Source organism: Podarcis tiliguerta (genome assembly GCF_965153285.1).
Source record: "Podarcis tiliguerta genome assembly, chromosome: 5".
Taxonomy (NCBI): domain Eukaryota; kingdom Metazoa; phylum Chordata; class Lepidosauria; order Squamata; family Lacertidae; genus Podarcis; species Podarcis tiliguerta.
The window spans coordinates 14,790,378-14,804,844 of NC_139538.1; the positions used below are offsets into that span (position 1 = coordinate 14,790,378).

Genomic DNA, 14,467 nt, shown 5'->3' on the forward strand with positions numbered 1-14,467 from the left:
ACCTCTGAGCATTCACTCTGAGCACAAACCTCCATTTCCAACCACAGAGAGGGGGCTCCACGCTACCCAACAGCCTCACGTCTCTTCCTCCCTCGAGGGAGTTGAGGATTGGTCACCAAAAAGCTATTTTGAAAAAGTAATAAGCAAATAAGGACAATATTGACACCCGAAGTCCACGTTCGGGAGCAGAGAGAAAAACATGGGCCTATCAACCAATGAAAATAATTGTGCATTGATTAATCATTTTGCCGTTCACTCTGCCATTGATTAAGTAACGGGATATGCTGATATAAGATTGCAAATTACAGAAACGTCTACAAAAGGTGCATTTGAGATGCTAACATAAAGGAGATAAGCTGCAATTTAGTAAGTGGAAGCTACCACTCATTCTTGGAAAGCAAGGGTATTGAAAAAATAAAAATAAAAAATACTGTACAATTGCAATAATGCACCAGAAGAGTGTCAGAAAGAGCACCCTTCACACACAGCCACATTGATCAAGGTGTAGGCCCCTGTGAGATCTTTCAGACCACCTCCTTTGTACGTGGAGTCTTGTAGACAGCTCCAAATTCAACCCAAGTTTAAGGGTGGGAGGAAATCAATCAGCAAGTGATGAGACAGATCTGTGTCTGAAGGTGTGCTCACATTGCCTCTCACTCCACATCCAATGCGCTCCCTTTGCTCATTTTTGAAGCTGCATTCACGTGATGTTAGCCACAATCAATATTGATCCTGTAGTTTCTTGTCAAATGCTGCTGTTTGATGCCCAGTAAGTGGTAATGTGAAAATACCCTAATGTCCATTTTCTTCCCAGGAAACATGCATGGATTGTGGTGTATGGCTATAGTCCTAAGCATGTTTAGCCGGGAGTAACCATAGAATATAGAATCTTAGAGTTGGAAGGGACCAAAGCATCATCTAGTCCAACAAAGCAGGAATCTCAGCTAAAGCATCCAAGACCGATGGCCACCCAACCTCTGCTTACAAACCTCTAAGGAACGAGAGTCCACCACCTCCTGAGGAAGTCTGTTCCACTGTCAACAGCTCTTGCTGTCAGAAAGTTTTTCGATTGTTTAGTTGGAACCTCCTTTCTTGTAACTTGAAGCCACTGGTTTGAGTCCTACCCTCCAGAGCAGGAGCAGTGGCATAGCGTGGGGGGGTGCAGGGGGGGCCGGCCGCACCGGGCACAACATCTGGGGGTTAGGGTTAGGGGGCGCAAATCCATGGGTTAGGGGGTGCAAATTACTTGCCTTGCCCCGGGTGCTGACAACCCACGCTACGCCACTGAGCAGGAGAAAACAAGCATACTCCCTCTTCCATGTGACAGATCTTAAGATATTTGAAGGTGACTATCATATTTCCTCCCAGTCTCCTCTTTTCCAGGCTAAACATACCCAACTCCTTCAACTGTTCCCCATAAGGCTTGGTTTCCAGCCCCTGAATAATCTTGGTCACCCTACTCTGCACATTCCAGCTTGTCAACATCCTTCTTAACTTGTGATGAATAACCTGGACAGGTGTGGTACGACTAAGGCACAATAGAGTGGTAATATTACTTCCCTTCATTGGGATGCTATACATCTGTTGATGCAGCCAAGGATAGTGTTAGCTTTTTTTGCTGCTGCATCACATTATTGACCCACTTTAAGCCTGTGGTCCACCATAGTTGAACTCACTGGGACTCCCAATGATGCTTTAATAAATGCAGCCTGAAAAATACATAACCACAAACTCAGGGCTGGGTGACCTTGAGCCTGGGTGTCTCCTCTCCCTGGACCTTGGGAATTAATAATAATCAAGAGTGTCTTTCCGCATGTGGATCATGTACACCTCAGTGGTAAACACAAACAGCCTCTTCAGATTACTAGCAAAGTACACAGTTTTAAGGGGCTTGGCTTCCTGGAAGGACTGTCTGCCTAAAGGAAAACTACTGTCTGAATAAATTGCGCCAAGCAAGAGTAAATCCAGCAGCCTGTATTTTATGTTCCTGGTAAAACACAAGTAATGGTGTTGTTTGTTTTTAATGGCCTCTGTCAGATAAAACCCAGAAACGTCCCCCTGTCTTTCTCCAGCTGCAATTATACAGAGGCTGGGACTTTTAGCATCCCCTTCGAGACGGCTTGTTTCCTGGGTGGTTGATTTGAATTCATACGGTTAAGCATCTCTCCAACGAAAGTTATAAAATAATATATTAAGGAAACAGTTGGAGCACAGGCGTGGTCCACTCACTACTCAAATTGGGAAAGGTCGGTTTGTAACGGTTTGCTGTTGGATAAATTCGGGGAAAAACCCTATATGGTTGCAATTAATAAAACTGTTACTTGCTCCCTCCTCCCGCTCACAGCGGTTGATTTGGAATCATACAGACCCACCCTCCCCTCGCTGCTCTAAATTTAGGACCGATGCCTCTTATTCAGGCTCAGAGAACTGTAGGCAGAAAATATGATTGCTAATAATGCACAAATCTCTAGTGCACTCAACAGCCCGATCCAATGCGTTTACTCGAAGGTAAACAGGTTCGGAGGAGCTTTCTTCCAAGCCTGAAATTTAGGCAGGTTTCCTCGGAAGTAGCTCAGCCCTAACCAGGGCTACTCAGAAGTCCTACTGAATTCAGTGGGGCTTGCTGCAATCCGAACCCCACTTACCTTGGAGCAACCCCACTGAGTTCAACAGGACTTAGGACATGATTAGGATTCGACTAGCAAAACCCTGTGCGGGTTTACTTGGGAGTAAATGCCAACTTCTGAGTAAAGGACCTCGCCGGACTTTGCACCTTAGAAGGCCAATCAGGGACAGCGTTTCCCCGATTCAATCCCGGGCAAACGGAACTCTTTCCCTTGGCACTGCGCCTTGGAATTGAGACGGTTTGGAGTACGTACCACGATCCGAGCTGTTGCAATTCCCCACCAAAATATGGGCATCGCCCCCCCTTGCGGGGAAGGCGTGATATATTGAAGCAACCCGGGTTTGGGAGCCTGTTGCACCGGCTTTTTTCAAAATAACAGGAGGAGCAGGTTGCTCCCAGTGCCTGGCCAGTGACACAACTGGAGCGACATCGTGCAGCAGCAGCAGCAGCAGCAGCCGCCAGTAAACAGAGCAAAGAGGGGCCGAGCGGCGCTTATTTCTTTGCAACATCTTCTCTCTCCTCCTCCCACGGCCGGCCGTTTGTCTTTGAAATTAAAGGGAAAGCACGGCGCGCATTAGCGGCGCGCCCAAGCTGCTCGCGCCGCCGCCGCTCGGCTGCTGCTTCTAGTCCTGGGCGCGCAACGGAGCGCAGGCGCCGCCCCTGGAGCTGCTGTTCTCCCTCCTCCCAGGAAGGTCGCCGCGAGAGGAGGAGGCGGCGTGCGCGGCTCTCGCGTCTCCCTCGGGTCGAGGTGCCTAGCCAGGACGCGGCAAGCGAGCGCAGCAGCCACCCGGGGAGCCGACGGCGACGCAGAGAAAGCATGCCTTGCGCCCAGGCGACCGCGCCCCGGCCGCCTCGCCGTGCCCTTTAGCCGGCGCTGCTGTTGCTGCTACTGCTGCCGCCACCGTCCCGAGATCGCGAGCTCAGCCGAGGCAGGAGGAGCTGCCGGGCTCCTTGCGGGAGGAAGCGGCACCGCGCGCCGGGCCGCCTGCAAGCAGCTCTCCGGGAGAACCTCGCTCGCTCGCTTTCCGTGCTGTTGGTGCGGGGAGCGCATTAGGTGTTGGAGAGAGGGAGGAAGAGGAGGAGGAGGAGGAGGAGGAGGAGGAAGAGGACGGCGGGGCTTGCCTTCCTTCCATTGACACAAGCGCCCGAAGAGACAGAAGTGCAAGAGACAAGGTGGAGGGGACGCGCTCTCGCTCGCTCTCTTTTAACCCCTCCGCTCCGAGCCCGAGACGGACGACTTCGCAAGGTTGCAGCCGCCGCCAAAACCGCCTTGTGCTTTTTTCAAATATTTTTTTTTTGGCTCGGTCCATTTGCAACCGGCTGAGAAATCCCCCTAAACATGGCGAGTGATTCTCCAGCTCGGAGCCTGGACGAGATAGATCTATCAGCCTTAAGGGTAAGGAGGAACCGGGAAGGGAGGCAGGCAGGGGAAATGTGGGGGACAGAAGGCCACCCGGTCAACCTTTCCCCCTTTCCGCTCCCTCCCTCTCTGCGCCCCCTTTTCACTGCTTCCACCTTGCCTCCTCGCCTCCCCCTCTTCTCTCCCTTTTACTATTTGAGCACGCGACAACTTTGCTGCTGGAGGTTGTTATTAATGATAAGCAGCGGATATGGGTTGCCCATAGTCATTTTTTCTCCCTTTCCGGAATGCGTACTGATGTAGGCGCGTCTCCCTGCTCAGAGGAGATGGGGGCGCTTATGCATGAGGCGCTGGGGTTTCTGGAGAAAGAGGAATGAGCCGCGCACAGCTGTTTCCAGCAAGCCTCTTGTTATCTGTTTTAATGGTGCATTTCCTCCTTCCAACCCCAATCCATCTCTCTCTCTCGCGGGTGGAGGCAATGGAAGGGTGATTTAAATGGCAAGGTGTCTGCACCTTTTGCAAATTTGAAGGCTGCCAATTTGACACTTGCAAATCGATTTTATTACTCCCTTTCACTTCTCCCCCTGTAAAGCCTACACAGCCTCCCGTATTTGGGGCGGAGGCTCACACGTGAAGGCTTCTTTCCAGGCATAAATTTGTGGAGAGATCTTAGCTCGCAGCGCCGCAACGTTCTCTGTTTCTCTTGAAATGCTGCCTTGGCTGTTCCAGGGTCCAGCGCCACTTTCCTGACCCTTAACGTGAAGCTTGTTTGCATACAACAAAAGAGCACATCTCTCTCTCTCTCTGCAAAACAGAAAGAAGAGCTGATATGAGGAGATAGAACATGTCGTTTTGAGCATGTCTATTAAGGAACCTTGGGGGGGGGGTTGCTTTCCTAATAAGCCGCACGTAACCATATTGCTATGTGCATGCAGCGATGGTAGAACAAACTGGATTAGCGGCTGCTCCTCTGGTGTGAATGTTAAAAGACTGTTCCTAGTGTCCATTTTGATGATGATGTGAAATGGAATCACATGAACCTTTTAGCGATCTCTTCCAGTCCTCTTGAGGGAAGCGAGTGGCTTCCCTCCTGGCTGTTGTAGCCACGACAGGCTACATGCATCACGTTATTATGGGGTGGGGAGAATTGATTAAATGCATTTTCTGTCACAGAGGAATCGGCTTGCATGCATTCATTCTCTCCCTCCCCCTCCCTCCCTCTCCCTGAATATATCATAGATGCACGTGCACACGAGCTTTCACCCATTGGAGAGAGAGGTCACTGCACGAGCAATGGCTTCTTGGCTCATTCTATAAATGGAGTGTGTGGGGGGGGAGTGCCATAGATGTGTGGTCCTCTGTTGCACTTATATGCTAGGTATAGCATTCATCTCCTATCACCCCCCCCCAAAAAAAAGAACTTCAGAAGGACATGGGAAGCTGCCTAATGCAAAGTCAGACCATTTGATCATCCTGCTCAGTATTGCCTGCTTGTCTACTGTGTACTCTATGCTGATGGACAGTAGGGTTTCAGGCAGGGGTCTTTGCCAGCGGTGCCTGGAGACCCCAGAAACTGTGCTGTTGTACAACCAGGCAGATGTGCTAGTTGTCCTTACTCTCCCTTTAAAGAAATACATGTTTTATCTGGATTCTTCTTGGCCTGCAACATTTTTGCGTGTGTGTGAGCCAGGAGTCGAGAGGAGGACTTCCTGTTCTCTCTGGATTTCTGATCTTGATTCATTGGATTAGTTCTTTGGCCCTCCGGTTTAGTGTTCGTTTTCGCTGGCAAGAGCCTGTTAGGGGGCCTTGGTGTGAGGCAGGCTTTGTCTGGTTTCACCCCTGGGAATATGTGGAGGAGGAGGAATGAAAATGCTACCCTCTGGCATGTGCCAAGGATGCGTTTCCTTCACGGCATCTTCTTCACATCTGGAATTAGACCTTGTGATGCCAAGAAGGCTTCAGATTTGAGTCTCTCTCTCTCTCCATCAATTAAGTGAATGGGCCAAGTTTTAAAACAGTTCTTCCATTACTCCATGTCTTTGCGTGTTTGATGCTTGCTAATGGGTCTAGTCCAGGGGCAGCCAATTTGGTAGATGTTGTGGAACCACTACTTTCACCATCCCAATATAGCATGGCCAGTGGACAGTCAACAGCATCTGGAGGGCACCATATTTGTTACCCCAGTCTGGTCACTGGAATTTATAATAGAAAGGACAACGCAATCTGGCTCTGCTAATGTGTGATGAACATTTTTGTAGTTTTTGTAGTGTGCTGAAGACATGCTTCTTGAATCTGGCTTTTGATACCTGATAAAAAAGTGTGTGTGTGTGTGTGTGTGTGTGTGAACTGATTTTAATCCTGGGATGATGATTACATTATTTGCTGTAGATTCAGTAAATTGGTTATGGAGTGAGATGAGTGTTGCGAGAGAAAAAGAGTACACATTGTTCATTTTCCGCCCTTGCTCCTTTGGTGTTGCCCTTATGGCTCCATGATATAGGACCACATTGGAATCTGGGATGCAACCAAATCTCAATAGAGCTAAATGTTCCCCTTTCCAACTTACCCAAACTCCCTTGTACTTCCATTCATTTCCATGGAGTGTTGTAAAAGGAATAAATGAGAGGTTTGAGCGGCCTTGCACGTTTGTAGGCCATATCAAAAGATATTGGTTTGCTATGTAATTTTCTTCCTATTTTTCCCCAGTTACTTTAAGCAAAAATGTGAGTCTCATTCTTTGTATGTTTGTGAAGCACTGCACCCACTCTATTGTTTAAATCTCAAAGTAGATCATAGAGTCCCTCCCCATGTGGGAAACCCACTACTGCACATTCCCTAAGAGGCGGGCCCCCGGCCTCTGATTAAAAACTTGGAGTGGGAGAGAGTCCACCACCTTCCAAAGGCCTTTTGGTTTGGGTCCAACCATCCGGAGTAACAGCAAAACCAATTAGCTCCTTCATCTATGTAATAGTTATTTACATATTCAAATATGGCTGTCTTATTGCCTGTTAGTCGTCTCTTCTTCAGGCTCAACGTGTCCAGCTCCTTCATTCTTTCCTAATGGACTCCAGACTCCTCGCCATCTTTGTTCCTCTCCAGAGTCCAGACACATTCCAGTTTATGGATATCCTCATTAAATGGTGGTGCCCAGAAATGAACACATTATTCGAGATGTGGTCTGACCAAAGCAGAATAGAGTGGCGCCATTACTTCTTGATTTGGATACTGTGCTTCTGTGGATGACATTTCCTTCCTTCAGTGATATTTGAAGCATCCCTTGGAAGCAAGCTCATTCCTTAGACAAATAGGAATGCAGGAAACGGCTTTATAACATGGTCAGTCCATCTGTACACCTAGCTCAGTATTATCTGCTCTTGGTGTAATCAGTGAAACCAATGGCAGTTCTCCCACTGATTTTAAGGCATTAGGATCGTACATGTCCCGTGTCAATTTGATGGGAATGTGCCCAGAGCTTTTGACACTAAAGGGTGTGCATCAAGTTGGTAAGTGACTATTTGCACTTCATTAAGCAGATAACTCTTCAAGAAGACGTGCATCTGTCTGACTGTGCAATCCTTGAAGGTCAACAGGATAAGACTGGTCTTTGGCACACTGAATGACAAGATGCTCGGCTATGTTTACCTGAAGGTGTGATGTGTCTGACTTTCGTTTGTGCAAGCAGATATACAGCCTTCCTTCCTTCTCTTAATTACTCAGTGTGTGCAAAACATTCTGGGCGTTATGATGAATTGCCCACAATGTGTATATTAAGCCACCTTAGGCAGAGTTGGCCCAGTGGTACATCTTTTTTCCTCTCTCTGGTGGAGGAAATAACCCAGTGGTAGAGCACACACTTTGAACCAGGAACTTTCTGAATGTAATCCTTGGCATCTCCAGTTACAGGTGTTGATCCTTTTTCGGAGACCCCAGAGAACTGCAGGTGAGCAAATACCCTAACCTGGCATAAAAAATACATTCCTATGTCCTCTCACTGCCGGTAAATCTCCTAGTCCTGTTTATAAAATATTTTTAATTGAAAGTGTTGTAGACTAAACCTGGGAACTTATTTATTTGAACCACAGTGCTCCTACCCTAATTTATTGGATGAAAATGCAGTTTTTACAAACAAACAAAACCGGGACCGGTATGACCAGTCCTGCCGAACTACTGACTTGAATGCCTTCAGAAATAGCCCTTTGTAAAACATGGGCTGTCCCATTGAACTTTAGCTTGTCCTCCAGAGCAGCCATCTCCAATCTGGTGCTCACCAGATGTTTTGGACTAGAACTACCACCAGATCCAGTTAGCATGGCCATGACGGCTGATGGGAGTTCGTCAGCCAACACAGCTTGAGGGTGCCATATTGGGTATGGCTGCTCCGTAGCATGGCACATTGCAGGGTTTGAAGATGAATATGATGAAGTCAGCTGCTGTTGCATGTTTTGCTGCTGTACTGCTATATTTGCATAAGGGATTTTTATCTGACAGCTCAATTTGTGTGGTTCTTTTTTTTTTTAAAAAGGTATGTGCTATATTAGTCATAGCCAAGTTTATTTGTATGCTGCATTTCCCACATATACATCTGTGCTCAAAGTGGTGTACATAGTATACTTTTCATCATGCATAGCTGTCAATGTTTCCCTTTTTTAAAGGGAAATTCCCTTTTCCGAATAGGATTCCTGGCAAGAAAAGAGAAAAGTTGACAGCTATGCACTATGTACTATGTACTATTGCTAAAACAATATAGAAGTAAGTGAATCAACAACGAACAGTTCCTTCGACATACAGCAACATTTAAGTGAAACTATTCAGTCACTCTAGGGACGTGGGTGGCACTGTGGGTTAAACCACAGAGCCTAGGACTTGCCGATCAGAAGGTCGGCGGTTCGAATCCCTGTGACGGGGTGAGCTCCCGTTGCTCGGTCCCAGCTCCTTCCAACCTAGCAATTCGAAAGCACATCAAAGTGCAAGTACATAAATAGGTACTGCTCCGGCGGGAAGGTAAACGGCGTTTCCATGCACTGCTTTGGTTTGCCAGAAGCGGTTTAGTCATGCTGGCCACATGACCCGGAAGCTGTATGCCGGCTCCCTTGGCCAATAAAGTGAGATGAGCGCCGCAACCCCAGAGTTGGTCACAACTGGACCTAACGGTCAGGGGTCCTTTTACCTTTTATTCAGTCACTCTACATTGATCTCTGATCCTAAACCTTGTGGGACATCTTCAGGAGAAGAAAAGGCTAAACAAATCTGGAGTAGAGTCCTAAAGATGGCCGGATGGCGTCTTGTACACTTCCTTCCGGCAACTCCTGCAGCCAAGCTGGTGCCAAACCTATTGATCTGCTTTCCTTTGGACCCCATCAGCAAGGCTGGGGTGTGGGTGGGTGTCTTGTCGTCTGGGTAGCCCAGGACCTCCATATACACTGTCCAGGCTTGCTCCCCCGGGAGGTCACTTCAGTGCTGCTAATGCAGAAGTTAGACTTCACCCCTGGAGGCACACTCCATTGTCGCTAGGGAAGCAGCCCCAAAGCTGATGACATTAGTACGTAACATAGGAAGGAAGCTGCCTTCTACTGAGTAAGACCAATGGTCCTCCTTGCTCAACATTGCCTAGCCTGACTGGGAGGGGCTCTGCAGGGTTTCAGACAGGGGTCTCTCTCAGCTGCATTTGGAGATGTTGGGGATCGAACCTGGGACATTCTGTGACCAAAGCAGATGCCTTGCTACTGAGCTGCAGCCGTTCTTCCTCCCTGTCTTTTGTGCCCAACGGGGCCAAGAACCCCCCTCATAATTCTCCTGGTAGCATTTCCCTTATGAAGGTTCTTAGAGACGGAGAGATAGGGCCAGGACCATTCACTCCCTTGGTGGGGAGAACACAATCTTCTTAAATGATGGAGGACAGCAAGGAAATAAATAAATGGAACCCTGTGACCCATTTCAAGGGAAAAAAACCATGGGCAATTCACACTTGCTTAACAACGTCACACTTTTCCTGGAAGGAGGCAGGGTACTGACTATGGTTCTGTATTTATACATTGCAAAATCTTTTATTATTATTCTTTCCCTTTAAAGTAAGGGAAGAATAGGCCTCTAATCTGTTAGAGTGTATAGATCAGCTCAACTAAATGCACTTAGCACTTAACAATAATTGTTAAAAGGTGCTGCATGCGTATTGTGAAGCAATCCAATCATTTTGCAGAGCCTTGCAATCAGAAATCAATAGCACATTTGCTGCCTGAGCACAAAAGCCTATAGCCAGGAGGAGTTTTGTAAGTCACAGAGATTTTTTTTTTGGTTATTAGAAAATCAAGACCCTTCCATATGACTGCACATTAGGTGTGGGGAAACAGGGAAGCGACGTACGTCTTCAAATGTATTTTGAAGAAAGATGCAAAATCCAGTCCAAACAGAGTGCTTCGTGTCATGAAGCCCAACTGGAAACACTGACAGGAATTTGAGGGTCGAGATTTTTCCACCAGGTTGTACCGCTTAAGAGCTGGTTAAGCAGGTACGTAGCCCCATGAGAGTAATCTCCCAGAGTTCCCTGGGAAAAGGGATTGATGGTTAAGCTGTTCTGGGAATTGTAGTTCTGTGAGGAGGAATAGGGTTCTCCTACCAACTCTTGGCACCCTTAGCAAACTACACTTCCCAGGATTCCTGGGGTGGGGGGGAAGCAGACTCTCCTGGTGCCGTATTTTTAGGTACCAGGTGAAAACATTCCCCGTAACCAAGCCTTGGGCTGATGGTTCAATCTATGGCCTTTTAAATGTGTTTGTGGGAGAGGAATCATTGGTTGCAGGGTTCCTTTTAGTTGTTATGCTATGTATTTTTTACACTTGCATTTTGTGTTTTTATGCTGCAAAGCTGTCTTTGATGATCTTCACATCAAGGGGGAGTATATACATTTAATAAACAAATAAACGAAATGAATTGTATTGTTGAGGTGGGGCCTAGAGAGACAGTGCGGTTAAGAGCGGCAGTCTCGTAATCTGGAGAACCGGGTTCGCGTCTCCGCTCCTCCACATGCAGCTGCTGGGTGACCTTGGGCCAGTCACACTTCTCTGAAGTCTCTCAGCCCCACTCACCTCACAGAGTGTTTGTTGTGGAGGAGGAAGGGAAAGGAGAGTGTTAGCCGCTTTGAGACTCCTGAAGGGGAGTGATAAAGCGGGATATCAAATCCAAACTCTTCTATTGCAGTGACAAAACAATAAAAAGAGGAGGGAGCCATGGGAGATGGTAGTGGAGCGTGACACCCACAGCACAGTATCTCGTTCTGTCCCTGGACTGAGACGCCGGATTTAATCTGCCCTAGTATTCCCAGTCATAAGGATTTTGAGGCTGGGAAAGACTTCTGGGAGCTCCTGCCAGTCAGAATAGACTGTTCGGTGTGATACCCTGTGAGGCAGTTCTCACCCCCCCACCCCCCCCAAAATAATACTTTTTTTAAAACCATCCATGCATGTAAAAACCGACTCATTCTCATTCACACATAAAACCAGAAAAGACCCACATCGTAATCTTATTGGTATTTTTTTTAAAAAAATAAATGAATATTTCATATTGTTTTATGTAAACTACTTAAGAGGTTTTTGTTGATTAAAGCTTAAGAGGCTTTCAGTTGATTAAAAAATATGAATCTTGTTGAATATCATTATATAAATAATGATATTTATCTCAGGTGTTGTTTGACTGAGAGGAGAGATGTACCTGTTTAAATGAAGAATATGCCCGTATTTCTGAAATCCATTCAGTGGCTGCCAGCATTTCTCAAGCATAGGTAGGGTCGCCTTATACCTGTCCCCCACGTGAGCTTGGCCTGACTCGTGATACTGAATTGTAGAATTGTAGCGTTGGAAGGGACCCCGGGGTCATATAGTCCAACCCCCTGCAATTCAGGAATCCTACCCAGAGCCATCCCTGGGTAAGTTCAAGCCACCAACCTTCTGGTTAAAAGCCAGATTCACTAACCCGTTGCACCATTGTGCCTTGATTTATCCTGCCATTCAGTTGCCATTCACAATTTTGCAGGTGAGAAATTTACTGTGTTTCCCCAACCTCAGAGGTGCTGGAACAGAGTTTGGGTGAGTTCTGGCTGAAAAACAAAACCCTGGTTGTGGCGACTATAACCAAGGTTTAAGGTGCCATTTGGCAATTAACACCGCAGCCAACTTGTGCAGAGCTGAGCAGTGCTGTGGGTTTCTCATGTGCCGAAACTGGATGGCATCCAACATTGCAAATGTGTATTCCCCTAGCCCCGCGTCTATAAAAACAGTAAATTTTTCAAAGGCCATTTGTTTATATTATAGCTAATCCCTTCCAATTAAGATAAGGCGCTTGTGAGCACAGCAGAATGTCGCTGTTGCGCCGCTGCCAGTGCTCCACCGGTTCCATTTGAATGGCAAATGCGTTCAAGATGGAGAAGATGCAGAATTAACCAAGGCATTGCATGCATGCTAAGTTCTTGCAGCGTTTACTCTGGGGTCGATGCCGTCTGTTCCCCTATTACGCCGAGGGAGATTAAAGACGGGCACACCTTAATGCAGAGCCCCTAGTTTGCAAGGAATGAACTCCAGGCTCTGTTTAGAGGTGCCAATTCGCAGGCCAATGTGGCCATGACCAGCGTGGGCAGCCAAGGGCAGGGGGTGGGTGTGACAACTAGGCCTTGACTGTCAATAGCTGCTGGCTGTAATTTTAATTAGGGCCCCTCTTCTGCTTTATGCTGATGTTATGTTACCTTTGTTTGCAAGAATGCTGAACCGGTCATTAGAAGCTTTTCATGAAAAGTTGTCTTTTCACTGTGGTGCTAACTTGGGTGTTTTTTCTTTTAAATGGTTTATAAATAGCAACACGAAATAAATGTTTATGCATGCAGAAGATCTACAGACCACTTAAGATTAGCCTATATCCCTGAAGGCTGGCAAAGCTGGCAAAGGGTTCAACTTCAGAATAGGCGGCTTGGGGATTAAAGCCTAATGTGGGTATCCTCCCCCCCCCACAGTGATTGTGTACCTATGCATTGCTGCACTATCCATAACTAACCTGTCCCTTTTCTCTGCTTACTATTGGCATGGGAAGTCCGGTTGGTAGTGCTGCCTCTGTGTTGCTGTTGACCCGTGATAGGGCCTTCTTAGTGGTGGCTCCCTGTTTGTGGAATGCCCTCCCAGTTGAGGTGCTTTTGCCTCTCACACTATTAACATTCTGGAGGAATTTAAAAAGAACATTCAGCCACTGCTGAAGGGCAATGCATGTTGTTTACCCATGTATTTGATATCTGAAAGATAATCTACCCGGAAAGCTTGAAATAATTATCTGCAAGGGCGTGAGATGGCTTTTTAACTTAAAAAGAAATTGTTTTGTTTTGCTGCTCCGGGCTTCTTTGGAGGGAGGGTAGTAATTTAATAAATACGAATCTACCTAATGTCCTCAGGAAGGGAAAAACCCTGTGATCAAATGTCACAACATTGTGCAAAGTTTAGAACACAACATTTGCATAGAAAAGGTTTAAGGGTTAGTCTCCGCCATCTTGGGTTAAATAATCATTGGGGGAAACGCCCCTGCCTGGAATTCTGGAGGTGCCAGTCACCACAAAACTAATTGGACCAGTAGCCAGACTCTGTGTACAAGACAGTTCTTGTCCTTGCTTTTCCTTCCTCCCATTAAAGGGAGAAATGTGTAGACAGTCCCTTTGAGGATTCCATTGTAGCTCTTTATTCTGTAGATGAGGCAAGCTGCTTTTCAACCAGGAAAGCGGATAGCCTCTTTGGCATGTGGCCTGCACCTCAAAGCACCCTGTGGCATTTCCTTTACTTCTTTTCTTCTGGGTTTTGGGGAAATACCCGATGGCTGAACGAGGTACCAAAACTGCTGACCTAAAATGTGTTGCTTGGGAAGGTTTTTTTCCATTTGTGAAACATGGTCAGCTCTGGACAGAATGGAGGAGCGAAGCGGGAATTTGAGCCAAAGGTCTCTGCAGTTTTTAGAAGTGGTTCCTCATTATTTGGAGCTTGGATAATTAACCTAATTATGACTTCCTTCAAAGGGACAAGAAAGCTAGTTGGGTTTGCAGGCGAAAGCCATTTGACAAAGAGAGCGAATCATAATTCTGTCCATCCTTTGTGCCTTGGCTCTATTTAATTAAAAATGTTCCGAAAGTAGTTGCCATTTAAATGCTCCTTTTTTCTGATTCCCTTTTCCTCCTATCCAGAACCTGAGCATTACTTTCCTGTATTACTCACACTGTGCCACATTCAAGCTTGTTTTGCCAAACCTGTAGGTTCTGCATTATTAATAGCAATTTGGAGAGTTGGGCAGTTAAAATAAAATAAATAAATACATGAGGTGGCCATAGCTACAGCAGCTGGAAGAATGTCATATACCGTACCTAAAGAAATAATAATACTCTTCATTCTTCCACGTCGGGTGAGTCAAATATAGATATTTTTAGAATTTTCTTTCATGTGACGTGGCAAAGCGCTCTTATTAGC

The 14,467-nt window shown here is 46.7% G+C and overlaps 1 protein-coding gene across 9 annotated transcripts in view; it reads left to right on the forward strand.

Moving 5' to 3' along the window:
- Positions 1–2,863: 2,863 nt before the first annotated feature.
- Positions 2,864–14,467, forward strand: part of TNIK (TRAF2 and NCK interacting kinase) — a 298,880-nt gene continuing 287,276 nt past the window's right edge. For 8 of the 9 annotated variants that reach the window (XR_014511715.1, XM_083441856.1, XM_083441862.1 and 5 more), the window contains exon 1: positions 2,864–4,022. Coding sequence is in view for 7 of the 9 variants with exons in the window: in XM_083441856.1 (XP_083297982.1) it covers positions 3,966–4,022 (57 nt within the window). In the remaining 2 variants the exon portion in view is untranslated. The remainder of the gene's footprint in view (positions 4,023–14,467) is intronic. The other variant, XM_083441859.1, reaches the window with a different exon arrangement.